Raw genomic sequence first — 18,500 nt, forward strand, 5'->3', positions numbered from 1 at the left:
CACCGAGCCCAGGCACTCGCAGGGCCGCACGCGCGAGAAGAGCTCCTGGGTCGGTGGGGGGGAGGGGGGGCAGCGCTCAGTGGCACCCGTCCCCCCCCCAGTTCCCACGCCCTCTGCCCTGGTCCTCGGCCTCACCACGTCCATCAGGGTCAGTTGCTCGGCCACCTCCTCCGCACTGAAGTCCAGGAGCTCGGGGCCGTCCTGCACCAGCTCGGCCTCCTCCTCCGGGCAGCCCTCCGGGGAGTCTGGGCCTGGAGCCTGGACAGCTCCCTGAGGTCCTTGAGGGAGAATTAGAGGGCAGGGGTGGAGTATAAACTCGGTAATTCAACACATTAACCCAGTGAGGGAAGCACTATCATTTAATCTCCATCCTACAGGTGGGTAAACAGAGGCAAGGAGCAATTTGCCCCCTAGCTGGGGTAGAAAATCGAGTTATAGGATTTTGAGACTGTATTAGGATAAGATTCCTTGACCCTCTTCTTTGAGGGAGAGGTGGTGTAATTTTGTGGTTAAGGGAAGGCTGCTGTCGGATAGTCCCAAGTTCAAATCCATACTTGTCCAGACTTTGAACCTCTCTGTGCCTTGGTTTCCCCATCTGGATTTCTTTTTTAATTAAACGAGACTATGTATACCAGACTACTATAAAATGCCCAATATATAGGAATAATTTTTACCACAGTGGGTTTCAAAGGCGGTGCCTCACAGGGCACATTTTAGGAGTTTCTAGAGTTGTTTTCTGTTCCAGGTTGGGGGGCAGGATGCTGGGGTCCTGCTGGACAGGGGCAGACTTGCACAGTGAAGAATCACTCCACCGGCCTTCACATGTCCCTCCAGACAGCTGTGTCATTGCAAACCTGCTTACCGTAATCTGTGCCCGGAAACTGCCTATCTTGCTCAAACTATTTTGGCCGCAGGAAAGCAAGGACAGCAAAAAGTCTGGACTTTGTTTTGCTTGGAATTTGCAAGTGTTGCTCACTGTTTTGCAAAAACGATGTCAGTGGCAGCTGTGTCTGATTTGCCACTGACACCCCCGCAGTAGATAGCATCAGTGGCTGTCAAATCTACCGCCAAGCTACTCAGGCAAAGCCACTGGGCAACATCCTCATGTCCCCTAGTGAGGCAGGTCCAAGAGGTAACAGATCAGAAAGCATAGCTTATGGTTGTGTCGATTACATTCATCTATTTATTTCTCCTTTGTATTGCAGTTATGGCATCGCATATACATATTTTTTAAAATTATCTTTGTCAGTCTGTTTAGCTATCTTTCATTTTAGAGCAGGAAACGAGGCATTGCAAAATAGTTAGCTTTGAAAATTGGACATTGGAAAAATATTGCTCCAAAATCTAATCACATCTTTAGATTTTTACAGCAAATGAGGGAACAGGGGAACAAGTTATATAACACAAGGAAGCAAACAGACAAATCCAGAATATGGGACATTCCTTGGGGAAAATGACTCATTTTTTTCTCTAACAGCATTAGACAAAAGATGAAGGGGTACTGTTATAGAATAAAAGAGACTAAGAGATAAACACCCAAATGCCTTGAGCAGATCTTCTTTGGATCCTCGTTCAAAGAAATAAATGTAAAAAAACAATCCAAAGACCATAGGGGAACTTGAATATGATCTGGGTATTTTTTGCTATTAAGAAATTATTTTTGATTTTGTAAGCAATGATTATGGGCATGAAGGTTATGTTAAAAAAAGAAAATATATGTCCTTGTCAATTAGAGGTGCACACCAAAGTATTCACTGGTGAAGTGACACGAAGTCTGGGGTTTGTTTTAAAATCCTCCCAAAACACACACACACACACAGACACACACACCAAAACTTGACACATTGATTGCTGTTGAAGACTGGGTATTGGAGTGTTTGTCATATATCCTCTCTACTTTTATGTCTGAAATTTTCCATAATAAAAAATAAACTCAAAATAAAGATGTTATGGCTTCCAGTCAGCCAAGATAGTGGCATAAGACATTCCAGGGTGCCCTCCCTGCACAGGATCTTTGAAAAATAGCAAAAACTGGCAGTGACATCTTCCTCAAAAGTCCAGGAAACAGCTAAAAAGTTTCAGTAACTGGGTGAGTGCTGAATCAGTAAAAGAAGCTTTAAAAATGGTAGGAGAATCTCATGGTGCCTTTGCTGACCCCTCCCCCTGCCCATCCCTGGTGTGGTGGGGAGCCAGCCTGTGCTTCCAATGTGGGTCCCCAGCCCTGTTCTGGAGGGAGAAGACTGACCTGTACGCACTTACTGGGGTGCTAATACTGGGTGCCAATCTATTGGGTGACAGCCTGAAAGACTGAACCAGGACACTCCTCTCTGGCTTGCCCTCCTGGAGCTTGCCTTGTAGGCAGAAGCAGCTTGCAGCCAGCTAAAGCAGTGTAGGAAACAACCAGTCTAAGCAGCCTGGGGCAAAGGACTAGCTGCTGTTAAACTTACAATGGAACATCCAGGAAGGGGTGAAGTCTACTCCATAGAGAGTAAAGGAGACCCTCAGATTCCTGTAAAGAGGTTAGGGGCAGAATTACCAAGGCTGAGAGCTAGCACAAAACCTGGACAACAGGCAGGCACTTCATTTTTGCCTTGAGCTGATCTTCTCCATAGGAGGGCTAAACTCTGAAGGAGAGCACCAGACAATATGCAGCCAACTAGCAAAGACTGTGAAAGGTGTTCTGGGCATTGGTTTGTTTGTTTTTGTTAGCTCTTGACACTCAAGAAAATCTGTCATATCATTAGCTGCATACAAATTTAAGGAACAGACAGCTCAGGGACTAAATCCCAGAGTAAACACTTTAAAATATTAAAATGTACAGCATGTAATAAAAGATTACAAGGCAAACAAAGAAACAGGAAATGAGGACCCATCCAAAGGAACAACATAACCATTCAGAAACCATCAATGAAGAAGACCAGACTTTGGATATACTAGACAAAGACTTTTAAAAAATGATTTTCAACACGCTTAAGGAGATAAAGGAAAACACCCAAGAAAGAACTAAAGGAAATCAGGAAAACAACGAATGAAAAATACGAGCATCTTGATAAAGAGATAGAAATTTTTGAAAGGAACCAACAGAAATACTGGAATTGAAGACCACAATAACACATGAAAAATGCCCTAGAGAGTTTCAACAGCAGACAGTGGAGTTGGCAGAAGAATCAGTGAACTCAAAGATAAGACAATTGAAATGATTAAGGCTGAGGGGAAGAAAAAATAAAGGGAACAGAGACTAAGAGAACTGTGGAACAAAATCAAGCTGCATTGTATGTGTTATGGGAATCTCAGAAGGAGAAGAAAGGAGCAGAAGGAATATTCAAAAAATTACTGGCAAAAAACTTCCTAAATTAAAGAAAGATATGAATACACACATTCAAGAGGCCCAGTGAACCCCAAACAGGATAAACTCGAAGAGAACCACCCCCGGACACATAGTAGTCAAACTGACAAACTCCAGGGACAAGGAGAGAGTTCTGAAAGCTGCAAGAGAAAAGCAACATGTTATGTATAAGGGAGTCCCAATAAGATTGTGTCAATTTCTCATCAGAAACCATGGAGGCAAGAAGGTAGTGGGACAAAATATTTAAATTGCTGCAAGTAAACAACTGCCAACCAAAAATGTTATATTTCGCATTTTGTCTCACAAAAATGTGGGAGAGATTAAGACATTCCCAGAAAAACAAAAATGGAGGGAGTTTGACACCAGGAGACCTGCCCTAGAAGAAATGCTAAAGGGAATTCTTCATACTGAAACGAAAAGACAACAGATAGTGGTTCAAAGAGGCATAAAGGCAACTATTTGGGTAATTATAAATGCTAGTACTATATTGTTGTATTTTTTGATATGTTACTCCACTTTTTACTTCTTACTAGTTTTAAAAAACATAAGCATAAAAAGTAATGACAAGTCTATGATTTGGAGCCTACAAAGTATGAAGATGTAATTTGTTACAAATACAACAAAAAGGTATGGGGACAGTAGGTGTATGCTATTAAAGTTAGGTTGATGTGAAATCAAATGTGATTTAGGATGTTAAACTTAAGTCCCAGGGTAACCACAAAGAAACTATCTGAAAAATGTATATGGAAGGAAAAAAGAAGGGACTCAAAATGGTACACTACAAAAAAAAATCAAATAAATATGAAAGTAGGCATTGACCAAAGACCTGAGAAACCAAAATGGTAGAAAACTTACAAAGACCAAAGGGCAAATTGCCAAAAGAAAGTCCTGCATTATCAGTAGTTACTTTAAAATGTAAATGGATTAAGCTATCCAGTCAAAAGGCAGAGATCAGTAGAATGGATAAGAAAGCATGGCACAACTATACGCTATTTACAAGAGGCTCACCTTAAATCCAAAGACACAGGTAGGTTAAAGCGAAAGGATGGAAAAATATACCATGAAATAGTAACCAAAAGAGAACTGGGGTAGCTTTACTAATATCAGATAAAATAGATGGCAAGTTAAAAACTGTTACAAGGGACAAAAAAAGTCTTGATATAATGATGAAGGGGTCAATTCAACAAGAAAGCATAACAATGTTAAATACATATGCACCTAACAACAGAGCCTCCAAATATATGAAGCAAACACTGACGGATTTGAAGGGAGAAAGACGTTTCTACATTAATAATAGACTTTGATGTATCACTTTTGATAATAGATAAAAACATCTAGACAAGAGATCAAAAGAAATAGAAGGATATAGAAGGAACAGATACTCTAAACCAGCTATACCTAACAGACATATATAGAACACTTGACCCAGTGGCAGCAAAATACACACTGTTCTCTAGGGCCCATGGGTCCTTCTCTAGCATAGGCTATACTTTAAACACAAAACAAGACTAAATAAATTTTAAAATATTGATATCATACAATGTATCTTCTCTGACCCCAACAGAACAAAGCTAGAAATCAATAACAGAAGGAGAACTGGAAAATTCACAAATATGTGGAAATAAACATGCTCTTAAATAAACAATAGGTCAAAGAAGAAATCACAAGGCAGATGAAAATGAAAACCCAATATACCAAAACTTGTGGGATGCAGCAAAAGCAGTCAGAGAGGGAAATTTATAGCTCTAAATGCTTAAGTTAAAAAAAGAAAGATCTCAAAAAAAAAAAAAAAGAAAAAAGATCTCAAATCAGTAACCTAACCACCTTACTACTGGAGGATCTAGAAAAAGAAGAGCAAACTAAATACAAAGTGACCAGAAGGAAGGAAATAATAAAGATTAGAATAGAGATAAATGAAAGCGGGGGGCAATAGAATCAATGAAACCAAAATTGGTTTCTTTGAAAAGAGCGATAAAATTGGCAAGCCTCTAACTAGAATGACAAAGAAAAAGAGACAGAGGGCACAGATAACTAAAAGCAAAAATGAAAGGGGGGACATTACTACTGACCTCAAAGAAATAAAAAAGAATTATAAGAGGATACTATGAACAGCTGTATGCCAATTAATTAGAAAACCTACATGAAATGGACAAATTCCTAGAAACAAACAAATCACCTATACTGACTCAAGAAGAAATAGAAGACTCAATAGATCAATAACAAGTAAAGAGACTGAATCATTAATCAAAAACCTCCCAACAAGGAGAAGGTCAGAAGTAGTTGGCTTCACTGGTGTATTTTATCAAACACCCAAAGAATTAAGATCGATCCGACTCAAGCAGTCTGGAATTTGTTCGGTGTTGCCAACGTCACCCTAATACTTTAGTCAGATAAAGATACAAGAAAATTACAGACCAATATGCCTTATGAATATAGATGCAAAACTCTCAAAAAAATACTAGCATACCAAATCCAACAGCATTTTAATATACCATGATCAAGTGGGATTTATCCCAGGTATGTAAGAAATATACCACATTAATAGAATGAAGGGGAAAAAAACAAAACAAAACACATGGTCATCTCAATTGACACAGAAAAGGCATCTCTCATAATCTAACATCCTTTTATGATAAAGACACGTAGAGAACAAGGAATAGAAAGAAGGTTCCTTGACATGATAAAAGGCATATATGAAAAGCTCACAGCTATCATTACACTCCATGATGAAAGACTGAAAGCTTTCCCACCAAGATCAGAAACAAGGAAAGGATGTCCGCTGTCGCCACTGTTAGCCAACACTGTACTGGAGGTTCTTGCCAGAGCAATTAGGAAAAAGAAAGAAACAAAAGGCATCCAAATTGGAAAGGAAGGTGTAAAATTTTACCCATTTGTAGATGACATGATCCTATATATAGAAAATCCTGAAAAATCCACAGCAAGGATACCAGAGCTAATAAATGAATTCAGAAAAAGTGGTGGGTATAGGAGCAACATGCAAAACTCAGTGTTTTTCTATACACTTGTAATGAACGATCTGAAGAGGAAATCAAGAAAAAAAAATCCATTTACAATAGTGTGCCGGTTTAGATGTATTATGTCCCCCAAAACGCCATGTTCTTTGATGCAATCTTGTGGGGGGCAGACATATTAGTGTTGATTAGATTGGAATTCTTTGAGTGTTTCCATGGAGATGTGACACAATCAACTGTGAGTGAAATGTATGATTGGATAATTCCCATGGAGGTGTTACCCTGTCCATTCAGGGTGGGTGCTAATTAAATCGCTGGAGTTGTATAAAGGAATTCACAGATAGAAGGACCTCAGAGCAACTGAGAGTGACATTTTGAAGAGGAGCTGCAGCTAAGAGAGGACAAAATGCCCCAAGAGCAACACTTTGGAGAACGCCATTCTGAGATGCAACCTGGGAGCAAGCATACAACAGCCACGTGCCTTCCCAGCTAACAGAGGTTTTCCGGACCCCATTGGCCATCCTCCAGTGAAGGTACCCGATTGCTGATGCCTTATCTTGGACACTTTATGGCCTTAAGACTGTAACTGTGTAACCAAATAAACTCCCTTTATAAAAGCCAATCCATTTCTGGTGTTTTGCATAAGAGCAGCATGCGCAAACTGGAACAAAGAGCAATTAAAAAACAGAAAATAACAAGTGTTGGAGAGGATGTAGAAAAAGATGAACTCTAATTCATTACTGATAGGAATGTAAAATGGTGCAGCCACTGTAGAAAACGGTTTAGGGGTTCACCAGAAAGTTAAGAATAGAATGACCATATGATATGGCAATCCCATTTCTAGGTAGATACCCAAAAGAATTGAAAGCGGGGAAGGGGGAGTTAAGGATAAAGTGGTACAGCGTTTCTGTTTGGGGTGATGGACAAGTTTTAGTAACGGATGGAGGTGAAGAAAACCCAATTTTGTGGTGCAATTGGCCTCACTGTATGGTGCATTTGAATGTGGTTGAAAGGGGAAATTTTTGGAGTTTTGCATAGGTTACTGCAATGAAAAATCTAAAAAAAAATTCATTGGACCAGACAACACAAAGCGTGAACCCCTGTGTAAACTCTGGACTATGGGTAATAGTGCAATTATAGCGATAGTGTTTCATCAGTTGTTGGGGTCCCAGACCGGTACGGAGTATTGGTGATGGGGAGGACAGTGTATGCCAGGGGGAGTGTATGGGAGCTCTCTATTTTCTGCATGAATTTTCTGTACACCTGCAACTCCTCTAAATAAAAAATAAAAGACATGTTATAAAATAGTGTCCCAGAGCATGGCACACAGGCATTCAATAAATGTTCATTTTTCTCCTCTGACCTCGAGGAACTCAGAGCCTGGGGCTATACTGTAGAACTTTCTGCAGTGGTGGGAAGTGTTCCTTCTCTCTGCTGTCCAGCGGGTGTGTGTGTGTGTGTGTGTGTGTGTGTGTGTGTGTGTGTGTGTGTGTGTGTGGAGTGGCTCTTCAACACTTGAAACGTGGCCGGTGTGTCGGCAGTACTGTTTTTATTTTATTCGATTTTGTGTAGGGCAGAATTTATTGCATCATTTATTTATTAATTGAATTCAAACAGCCTCATGGGGGCTATTGGCGACCCCACTGGCATAAACTGGCAAAACCTTGAGGGCAGGGGCCATAAAAATAGACAACAACAACAAAAAACTAGGACTTTGTCATCGGGGAACAGAGAAGAGGGTGCTACTTTGTAAAGCAGAGAGGAACAGGGATCCTTTAATCTGAGGCCTATAGGATGGAGATTAGGTATGTAGGTGCTTCTGTAATAGGGATCAGATCAAACTCAGATGGGCAACAGATGACACTTGATAAGCTCTGAGCTGAGCCCAGAGCCTAGAGGCAATTAATTATTCAGTCAACAAACTCTCATTGATTCAGAGCCAGGGACAAAACCGATGCAAGCACCGCCTGTGGGGAAGATGTGCAAAATCCAGATTATCAAGCAAGCAAAGGGTGGTGATGGGTGCTAAACCGAGAAATAAGGCAGAGGAAAAAGACCCAGGGTGGAGAGAGGAGGATAGTTTCCTTGGTGTCAGTGGTGGATGCCCGGAAACATTCTCCAAGAGGGGCTGGCAAACTTTTTTCTGTTAAAGGGCCAGAAAATTTGCTGACATCTACTCTTCAAGAAAATATCAGGACAGCTTCTTGCATATATTTATTATAAGTGATACTTAGTGGATGAGTAAGAATCAGAAATAACCAATAAAAATTTGCCAAGATGGCATGTAAATTGTGTATTTACTGGTTTTCTTTTGCAGGGAATTGTGAGCCCTTATCTTCCATTATCTGCCCAGATCCAGTGGCTAAATATTTGTTGAAGAGCTCAATAAAGTACGTTTATCAACCCCCCTCAATGCCCCCCATTTCACAGATAAGGAAACTGAGGCACAGGGAGGGAAAATGACTTCTCCAAGGTCACACATTCAGCAAGTGGCAGAGCTGGGATTTGAACCCAGGTCTCTGGGACTCCAAAGGCAAATAGGAACTGAAAGGTCTGTAGCAGGAAACACAGGACATTCTGGGTATGGTGGCACATCTCTATAGGGGGATGGAGGTTGCAAGACAAACAGGAATACTTTGGAAGGATTATTATCCTCATTTTTCAGATGGAAAAACTGAGGCTCAGGCAATTAAGAATCTTGCCCAAGATCCTGCAAAGAACACTCACCATTCCTGAAAACCCCTCACCTGCCGGGGCCTGGGGCATTTTCTCCTCTTCTGGTTCCTGCTCAGCTTCCAACAGGAAATCTCCCAGCAGCTTCTCGGCCTCCTGGGCCTCGGCACCCCCGGGGGCTGCCCAGCTCAGAAAGGCTCGAATGCTGCCCAGGCCTGGGTGGGCAGGCGGGTCACGGAAGTCCTCGGGGTGATCTTGTAGCCAGGAGCCCAGCACCGAGATGACAGCCCTGGCCAGAGAGATGGGGCCTCAGAGCTCTGGATCTCGCCAGCCTTGTATCTGTATCTGACCCCTGACCTTTCATGACCCACCCTATAACCCTCGGGCCTGACCTCTGACCTCTACAGAGGACCAACCTCAGGTTCTTGTTGAAGCTCAGATCTTGCCCCTCTGTCTTCTTGATCTCTACCCTAGAAGGAACCCACACACACCCCCCAAAAAATATTAAGTGAAAAAAGAGGGTTGATGGGGACTCAAGAAAAGGGTTCTTGGGTTGGGGGGATTTTCTGGTTCAAATCCCGATGTGGGGAGCCCAGGGCCGGGGGTAGGATCTGAGGGTGGGGACATGGAGATCTCGGGTCCATACTGACCTCGGGGGTGGCGGTGGCGGTGGCGGTGGCGGCGGTGGCAGCAGGAGGCTCAGCACGCGGGCAGTGGGCACGAAGGCCCGGTGCGTGGCCAGGAAGGCGGGCACGAAGCCGGGATCCTGCTCGCGGTCCCCCGACGCCAGCTCGCACACCAACCGCTCCAGCCGCGCCGCCCGCAGCGCCCGCACCTTGCTGGTGCGGTAATGGAGGAAGGCCTCGGCCGCGGGGCTGGGGGCCTGCGGGGCGGTGGGGGGGGACACAGAGAGGCCGAGGGGCGGCCCCCGGTCTCCAATCTGGCTCAACCAGCACCCCCCACCCTCTGAATCCGGGCCCCCTCTCCCGATTCGGAATTTGCGCCTTCCACAAATGACCTCTCCCCCATCCCGCCCCACCTGGCTCTCACCTGGCCCTCACCTGGTCGCTTCTAAACCCCTCCCTCCAGCTCCGCCCCACTCAACCTGGCTTTTCCCAGCCTGGAGGGCCAGTTTCGCCCTTACCTGGCTGCACCTAGGTCCCCGCCCCGCTCACCTGGCGGCCTCGGAGCCCAGCCCTTCCCTGCGGCCCCAGCCCCTCCCGGGCCCCCCACCCCCTTCCTCACCTGGCTGCCCCCAGGCCCCTCCCCCGGGCTCCGGCGCTGGCTGCGCTGCCGCCGCAGGGACACGCTGTACACCGCGCCGTCCTCGGTCTCCTCGCCCCAGCCCTGCAACGGCGTCTGGACGCCGGGACCCCGCTCAGGGAGCCGCGGGGGGACCGGTCCCCTCATCCGCGCGCCCTCGGCCCGACCTTCCCGGCCGGTGAACCCCCCTTCCCAGCCCGACGCTGTGAGACTCCAGGCAGGACACCCCCCCCAACTCCGCGCCGCAGGTCTTGGGGGGCCTGGGGTGGCCTTTGGGACATCTGTTTCTACTCCCTCCGCAGACTGGCTCCGAGAGCCCCGCTCTATTCCTAAAAGGACCCCGCCGCTTCCCTGGGTCACCGGCCGTGAGCCCCCACCGCCCCAAAACCCCGCTGGGCGCTCCCCGGAGGGTCCGAGACGTCCGGATTAGGGGGAAGCGGCGGCCTGGGGTTTCTGCATCTGGGGGTCGCCAGGGATGTGGGGTCTCGGGACCCCCAGCCCCCTTACCAGGGCGAGCTCCTTGCCCGCCGCCCGCTCCATGCTGCGCGCCCGTCCCGCTCCGCGGCGCCGCCGAGTGAGGGCGGAAGGGCCGCGGGCACCACGGGACGGGGAGGGGCGGGGGGCCGCTCAGGGGCGGGGCGGGGGTAGGGGGGCCCGATCCACGGCTCTCGGATGCCCTCAGCTGGACCCCGGAGCCCGGCGACGGCCCCTGGGGAGGGCGGGCGGGGTTTCTTCCGGGTCCCCAGGCGGGGAGACCTCGGGTGTCGCCAAGGGCTTGGACGCCCCGTGCGTATTTAAGCGCGGGGTAGGTCCGCGTCCCCAGGTGGGTGGGCGGGTCCGCCCCAGGTGTGGGTGGCCGGGGGGAGCTCCCATCTCTGGGGAGGGAGAAGGCGCAAGCTGTGTCTCCAGTGGATGACCAGAGCGGTGGCCCCGGGTTTGGCGCCGCAGACGTCTTTGGGCCGGTGCAGGGTCAAGGAGAGGCGGATACCCCAGAGGCTGGTTGGGGATATTTATTGCGAGACCCCGCGACCGGCGCGGGGCCTCCTGGGGAGACCGACCGTGGGAACGTCCGGCCCGGCCCCCCCCTCTCCTCCGGGCGCCGCCGGCCCGCTCCGCAGCTCGCCCGGGCCCCGTTCAGCCCGTGGCGGGGCCCCCGGGGAGGGGGCTGTCGGGGGACGCGGGAGGGGCCCGGAGGCGCCGGGTGGGCACGAGGGCGAGTCTAGGATCTCCGCGAGCGACTGCGCTTCTTGCTGCGGGATTCGATGAATTTCTGAGAATGGATCTTGAGCGCCGCGCGGGTCACCACGTCGTTGTCGTCGTCCTGGCTCTCCTCGTCTGGGGCACACGAGAAGCAAGTGAAAGGGGGGTGGAGGGAGCCCGGGGCTCTCCCCCCGCCCGGCCCCGCCCCCGCCCCGCCCCCTCCCTGGGCTCCCGGCCCCGCCCCTTGCTCCCGCATACACTGACCGAAGAACTTGTCCTTGGGCCCGGCCTGGGGCAGGGCGATGCGGGTGTTGTACAGCGGTAGCTTTCCCTCCAGGGTGGTGTAGAACTGGAGGGAGGCGGACAGGAGGGTGGTGGGCGGGCAGCTCCCTTTCCCCGCTTCCTTCCCTCCCTCGGACGTCTCTCCTGACTCCAGGCGCAGGCCACGGCCTCCCCGGATTTGGTTTTTATTCCCCGGAGGCGGCCGCGTCCCTCGCTCTCCGCGCACCCGGACACCCAACCCCGCCCCGCCTCCCGGTCCCCTCCGGGTCTCTCAGGCCACGCCCACCGGCACTCGGGCCCCGCCCCCTGGCTCTAGAGACCCGCCCGCAGCTCCCCGGCCTGTACCCCCCCGTCCTCAGGTTCACCCCAAGCTCCTAAGCCAGACCCCCTCCTAGTTCCCTGGCCTCCCGAGGGCCGCCCCCGGCTCGCTGGCTTCTCCGACCCCCGGCCCCGGCCGGCGCGGGCACCTCGCGCTCGGCGATGTGGTGCAGCATCTCCTGCATGTCGAGGTTCTCGAACTGCGTCTGCAGCCGCAGCAGTTTCTCCTCCACGAGGCCCAGCAGGTCCGACAGGTAGTCACCCGCGTTGGGGTCCAGCTCTTTCCCGGCCAGGCGGCTGTTCTCCTGCGCCGGGGGAGGGGCGGAGTCAGCCAGCCGGGGGCGGGGCTTTTATCGGGGGCGTGGCCCTGGAGGGCGGGGCCACCACGAAATTCCAGAGCCTCTCGAGGAGAGCCGGGCTGGGGAGCGGCCTCCGGATGGAGGGACGAGAACCCCAGAATGGGCCTCTGCTGACGGTAGGGTGGGATTTCTGGACAGTCCTGGGCCGGGGACCCTAAGATTTGGGGTAGGGTGCCAGGGGCAGGGTGGACTTTCCCATTGGGGGCGGGGCTTGAGGCCGGCAGGCCCTCAAGTCCTGCGCCCCCGGGAGGGTAGGAGGGGCTTCTCTGGGGGGGGCCTACCACGGTGACGTGGCTCAGCTTGCCCGCCAGGTGCTCCAGGCCGGCCTTGATCTCGAGCATCACCAGCGTGGTGCTCTCCAGCTGCTCCCGCGCCTCGCTGCGCCGCTGCTCCTCGGCCTGGAGGCGCCCCTCCAACTCGGTCTGCAGCTTCTGCTCGCTGCAGGCAGCGGGGGAAGCCGCCATTGGTGCACCCGGACCCAGCTGCCCCCCTCGACCCTCCCCCTCGGGCCCGGGGGCCTCACCTCACCAGCTTGGCCTCCCCCGTGTACTTGAGGTTTTCGAGCTCCCGCTGCAGCCGCTGCTTCTCCTGTTTCAGCTTCACCATGGTCTGCTCGTTCTCGCTCTTGAGCGACTCCAATTGCGTGAAGGTGTCGCCCTGCGCCAGGAACCGCCGCACCACCGACTGCAGGACGCCCAGCCCCCCCAGTCAGGCCGGGGGCCTGGGGAGGCCCGGGTGCGCCCCGCCTCCTCGCTCCCCAGCACGCAGGACAGGCGGCCTAAGCTGGTGGCTTCTGCCCGCCCCTATGAGGCGTGTGCAGCCCGGGACAAATAGTTTTTGCCAGGTCCTTCCTTGTCTACCTAAGGAATCTAAGTCACCCGAAATCAGCATGTTGAGCAGTTAGGGGTCTAATGGGGAGCGCAGCTGCTTTCCAAAATCAACGTGTCAGCAACATCCCTTGACGGAGCCAAGCCAATCCCCTCGCCGGCCACCGGGGGCGACCCGCTAGTGTCCTGGCCCCGGGGCCCCGGGATGGCCTCATAGGTCCCCTGGCTGAGTTCCTCGACCCCATGCGTATGGGGTGGGTGCTCAGAAGGTTGGAGAGCACCCAAAGGGGAGAGAGGAGAAGGGATTCACCAAGACGCCCTTCTCCGCTGACCATAAAAGGCATGGGAAGGGGACAGAAAATTTCGAGGAAGATTCTGTCAAGTGTGAGACATAGGGCAGGGGCTGCCTGTCAGGGTCTGCGGGTGGTCCTGGGTGGTTTGCTGGGTGCCCGGCGCTGGGGATGCAGAAGAGGAGAGACCCAAAGTGCCAGTTCTTGTGGAGCTGGCATGGCGGGTAAGAGAACAGGAGAGGAAATGACAGCGAGTGTAGACAATCTACACTGTCAAGGGCAACACAGAAGCAGAGAGCTAGCTAGAGGGAGAAAGGAGTGTCTTTAAAAAAAAAAAGAGCAAGTCTGGGTGCTGAGGGATTGACCACACAGAGAGAGGAGGCTGGCAGGTGGGCTTTACCAGCCGGGACACAGCTCAATTGGGGGCTGGCCGGGCGCCGGGTGGCACTCACGTGCGTGTCGGCCACGCCGGTGGCGTCCTTGACCTTGCTGAAGATCACCTCGGTCTGGTACATGTCCCAGCGCCCCCGCAGCTCCTCGTCCTTGGAGCGCACGCTGTCCTGGATCGTCTCGTCCGACTGCAGCTGCACGTGACCGCGCTGGGTCTGCTCGCGGGTTGAGAGGTCAGGACCCGGGTCAGCTCCGGGGCCCAGACTGAGATCCGAGGCCGAAGAGGGGGATCCGGGCAGGGGTCAGGGAGGGCGCGGGAGCCAGGACAGGAGAGGTCATCGCCGGGAAAAGACGGCCAGGTAAGGGCGTCCCTTGGGCAGGCCCGGCGGGGAGGGAGAGGGGGTGTCAAAGGGCGTGGGCGGGGCATATAACTAAGGGGCGGGCTAGAGGCGGAGTCAGAACGGGGAGGGGTGGAATTGTGGGGCGGGGCCTGTAGCTGAGGGGCGGACTAGAGGCAAGGGTCAGATTTGGATACAGGGCGGAGGCCGGTGGAGAAGGCAAAGTTGGGGTCTGGGAAGCAAGATCAGAGCCAAAAATGGAGCGGTCAGGTGGGGAGACGGCGGGGTCAGCGATGTGGGAGGAGCCGGGGCAGGCTGGAGACGGAGGTGGAGTCAGGGCAGGGGCCGGGGCGGGAGAAGGGTCTAGGCTAGGGGCGTGGCCGGGACGGGCCAGCCCGGGCTCGGACCCCTCCCGGCCCCTGGGGCCGCCACCTTGCGCTCCATGCGCTCGTTCTGCAGTTTCTTCTCCTCGGCGCGCTTCTTGCATTCAGTTATGTAGCGCTCTCGCTCCTTGCGCTCGCGCAATACTGTCTCCTCCAGATACTGGAGCTGGTTCTGGGGGGCGAACGGGGAAGAAGTGGCCCCGGCTGGCATCTACCGCAGGACGGGCCCCAGTCCCTAGACGGCTGAGCCAGGCTGCAGGGTCAGAGCTATGGGGCCTGGGAATAGGGCGGTAAGGGGAGAATGGGAGGAGCCAGGGGGATGGGAGCTGGGGATCGGATCCCGGGGCCGGGAACAGAAGCCTGGGGGTACCTTGGCAATGTCACGGGCGTTGATGGCCTCCCGGTTCACCACCTGCAGCTCCTCCAGCTCATGTTTGGCGCGCACCACCTCCGCCTCCATGGAGTCCAGACGGTTCTCCCAGTTCAGGCTCTCCTCCTGGGGGGGGGGGGCAGGCCTGGGACCAGCCGTCCCTCCAGGCCTGCGCCCCCCCCACCCCGACGGCCGTCCCTGCCCCCACCTGCAGATAGGCCTTGAGCTGCAAGTACACGTTGGCGATGTGCTCCGCTTCCTCCGCCTTCATCCGGGCCTTCTCCAGGCGGTTCTCCAGATTGCGCATGGTCTGGAGGGCAGGACTGGCTGGGCTGAGTTGCCCCCCAGCCCCCCAGGCCCCATTCCTCCCCCAGCACCCCGCGCACGCGCGCCACGCCGGCCCCACCTTGGCCACTTCCGTGTTACCGTCCTGCATCTCAGCCATCTCCAGCTCGCGCAGGCTGTGCTGCAGCTGGAGCTCCTCCAGCCACCGCTGCCGCAGCTCCACCTCGTGCCGCAGGGCGTTCAGCTGCTTCACCTTCTCGCTCAGCCGGTGGTCGAGGAGCTCCAGGGCCTGCTGGAGGGAGGGAAGGGAGAGCCGGGGCCTGAGCACCCCCGTACCGGGTCCCTCATCTCTTCCTTCTCCCAGATCTTGGCCAACGTCTACCCGAGCCCCTTCGCGGTGGCATCTAGCGTGACCGATCCCCTCCTCCTGCACCAGAGAAGTTTCCCATCTTCCAGAATCCCCACTCCCTGGCTTACTGCCCACCTCGCTGGCTGCCCCTTCTCAGTCTCCTTTGCCTTTGGAGAGAGAAATCCAGGCTCAGTTCTCGGGCCTCCTCTCTCCTCCATCACACCCCCTTGGTGAGCTTATGCAGCTTCTGGGTTTAAAAAGTCACCTATGCAATGATGACCCCCAAAAGTAGCTTCTCCTCCCAACTGCAGGCTCACAGCCATATACACACTGCCCCGAGGCATCTCCACGGGCACCTCAAAACCATCGTGTCCAAAATCGAGCTGCTGCCCACCCCCTTTGGCTGGGCCTCTCACATGTTCTCCATCTCGGCTCATGCAGCCCCAAACCTTGGCATCATCCTCGACTCCTTTCTCTCCCACCTACATCCAATTTGTCAGTAAATTCTCTGTGTTCTATCTCAAAGGTTCCCGCCGGAGATACCACTTTCTTGCCATGTCCACACTTTTATCCTATTGCAGCCAACATTCTCTCCCCCGCTCCCCCAGATGGCTTCCTCCTGTCCTCCCATCTGGCCTCCGCCCCGTCCATTTTCCACTTCTCTGATTTTTAGTATAAAATTTGCACCCATCACTGTGGCCAGCTAGACTCATGGCACAGTTCAGTCCCCCCCTGACCTTTCTATACCCACCCCACCCCCCTCCAGCCACCCTGGCCACCTCCTGTGTCTCCGACACTCCAAACGTGCGCCTGCCCCGGGGCCTTTGCACTCACTGTTCCCTCTGCCTAGCGTCCTTTCCCCCCCGATCTTTTCCTTCCTGGCCGGCCCATTCTCAGCTCAACTATCACCCCCTTTAGAGAGAAGTCTTGGCTGACCCCTACCCAATGGGAAGTGCAAAACCCTGACCCAGGCCCTGTCTAGCATAGTCATCCTGTTTTGTTTCATTTGTTTTCTTGTCACTCCTGGAAATTACCTTGTTTCCGTATTTGTCATCCTTGGTTTTTGTGTTTCCCACACTAGGATGTGAGCTTTTGGGGAGTGAGGACTTGGTCTGTTTTTTTCCCGGTGGGGTTCTCAACACCTAATGTTGTGCCAGACACACGGTTGGCAGTCCATGAAGATTTTATTGAGTGAATAAATGAAAGGATTGGAGAGGATGAGACTGGAAGTAGGAAGCCCAGTGGGGAGGATGGAGATGAAGGGGGACAGTCAGTTGTGGGGGACAGGTGGTGGGGGGCAAGGGGGGAAGCAGACCTGCCCTGTCCTGTTCTTCAGATACGGCTTCTGTGACTTCCATTCTTGAATCACTGCCTGGACCACTTTCTCATCTCCCTGAGGAGAGATGAGCTCACTCACCCTTTACCCAGGCCACCTCCCCCTGAGGAGACACGCTGCCCCTGGGGACACTGCCTGCTCCGGGAGCCTCTGCCTGCCTCGGCACCCTTACCTTGAGGAGGTCCCTCAGTTCCAGTTGCAGTGCCCTGGTCTCCTCGCGGAGGTTGCTGATGGTCTCCTGATTCTTCTTCATGTTCCACTGGGAGCTCTCATAAAACGCCTTCCGATCGCTCTCTGGGGACAAGTGAGGTGGAAAGGCATATGTGTGGAATGCCACATAAGATCAAAAGCTTTTGAGACGTCAAGTTATCACATGCCAAGAGGCACTATTATCATCATGTCTATTTTACAGATGAGAAGACTGAGGCTTGGGAAGGCCAGTCAAAGAACCCACACCTTCAACCCTATGTAAGATTACTTCCTAATTACAAAAAAAGTGCAATAGTAATAATAGTTTACGCCAGAATTTCCTAGCCTCAGCATGGTTGACACTTGGGGCCGGGTGAGGGAGGGATGGCTGTCCTGTGCATTGTAGGATATTTAGCAACATCCCTGTCTTCTACCCAGTAGGTAACCCCAGTACCTTCTCACCCTTATATGCCAAGCAAAAATGTCTTCAGACATTGCCACATGTGCCCCTGGAGACTAAAATCGCCCCTTCTTTTGAGAACCACTGTTCCAACCACATAGTGCCAGGCACTGTTTTCAGCTACCTGTGGGGTCCTATCCTTCCTATCCCCATCTGTAAAATGGAGAAACTGAGAGCAGATCGATTATTCTTAGTCTGCCAAGGTCGAATAACGGGTACAAACAGAGCCACGATTTGAATCCAGAAAATCAGGCTCTAGAATCCGTGATCTTGGCCACCCCATGCAAACAGAGGCGCTGAAAGTACACAAAAGTGTGAAATACATTCCAGCTGGTTCTGGGCCCAGTAGAAGCTTTTAAAAGACAGGTGAGGAAACAGAGCACTGGGCGGGCACTGCTGACCCCTGACGCTTCCTCTGGAGCCGTCTTACCTAAGAGCTGAATCTTCCTTTGCAGATCGGCAATCTGGTTGTGCGCAGCGGCCTGCGTCCCGCTGGGGGAAGGGCTCCCCGCCTTGGCGTGGAGTGGGGGCCAGGCCAGGGCCGCTCCCTTGCCTGGGGGGTGGCCGCCCGGGGGCTGAGGACGACCGCCCTTGACCGTGGAGGAGGGCGTCGCAACCCGGTCCTGGGAGGAAGGGACGTTGGCGGAGGCCGCCCAGCACAGGGGGTTCGACATGACTGGGGTGGGCCCGAAGAGCCCTAGGGGTTAGGGACGCGAGGGTCCGGGATCTGTCAGCTCCCGGAGTTCCGCCGGTTCTGAAAATGCACTTTCCCACCGCTTGGCGGGGCCGCGCAGCATCTCCCGGTTGCTAGGTAACTGCCTCCCCCTCCTCCCGCCCCAGCGCTCCCATGGCAACCGCCCGCGTTCCACG

The 18,500-nt window shown here is 52.7% G+C and overlaps 2 protein-coding genes across 8 annotated transcripts in view; both read right to left on the reverse strand.

Moving 5' to 3' along the window:
• Positions 1-10,914, reverse strand: part of RGL3 (ral guanine nucleotide dissociation stimulator like 3) — a 21,110-nt gene extending 10,196 nt beyond the window's left edge. For 3 of the 6 annotated variants that reach the window (XM_037818595.1, XM_037818593.1, XM_037818592.1), the window contains exons 1-6: positions 10,237-10,870; positions 9,642-9,874; positions 9,408-9,461; positions 9,066-9,280; positions 136-278; positions 1-45 (exon numbers count right to left, since the gene is read on the reverse strand). The exon at positions 1-45 is cut by the window's left edge and continues 171 nt beyond it. In XM_037818595.1, the coding sequence (XP_037674523.1) occupies positions 1-45; positions 136-278; positions 9,066-9,280; positions 9,408-9,461; positions 9,642-9,874; positions 10,237-10,401 (855 nt within the window). In that variant the 5' untranslated portion in view covers positions 10,402-10,870. Of the gene's footprint in view, positions 46-135; positions 279-9,065; positions 9,281-9,407; positions 9,462-9,641; positions 9,875-10,236 lie in introns of all 6 variants that reach the window. The other 3 variants (XM_037818594.1, XM_037818597.1, XM_037818596.1) reach the window with 3 other exon arrangements.
• A 76-nt stretch (positions 10,915-10,990) lies between these two features.
• On the reverse strand, positions 10,991-18,461 carry ODAD3 (outer dynein arm docking complex subunit 3). 2 transcript variants are annotated; one of them, XM_037818128.1, is made up of 13 exons: positions 18,061-18,459; positions 17,154-17,275; positions 16,961-17,038; positions 15,418-15,588; positions 15,220-15,321; positions 15,012-15,137; positions 14,691-14,813; positions 13,983-14,135; positions 12,937-13,097; positions 12,695-12,851; positions 12,204-12,359; positions 11,719-11,803; positions 10,991-11,589 (listed from the first exon to the last, which is right to left on the reverse strand). In XM_037818128.1, the coding sequence occupies exons 1-13, from the start codon at positions 18,302-18,304 to the stop codon at positions 11,474-11,476; spliced, it is 1,794 nt and encodes a 597-aa protein (XP_037674056.1). In that variant the 5' UTR covers positions 18,305-18,459; the 3' UTR covers positions 10,991-11,473. The 2 variants fall into 2 exon arrangements, with proteins under 2 accessions (XP_037674056.1, XP_037674057.1); XM_037818129.1 differs by lacking the exon at positions 16,961-17,038 and having other exon boundaries at positions 18,061-18,461.
• Positions 18,462-18,500: the final 39 nt, after the last annotated feature.

The sequence above is a fragment of the Choloepus didactylus genome, chromosome 25 (genome assembly GCF_015220235.1).
Source record: "Choloepus didactylus isolate mChoDid1 chromosome 25, mChoDid1.pri, whole genome shotgun sequence".
NCBI lineage: Eukaryota > Metazoa > Chordata > Mammalia > Pilosa > Megalonychidae > Choloepus > Choloepus didactylus.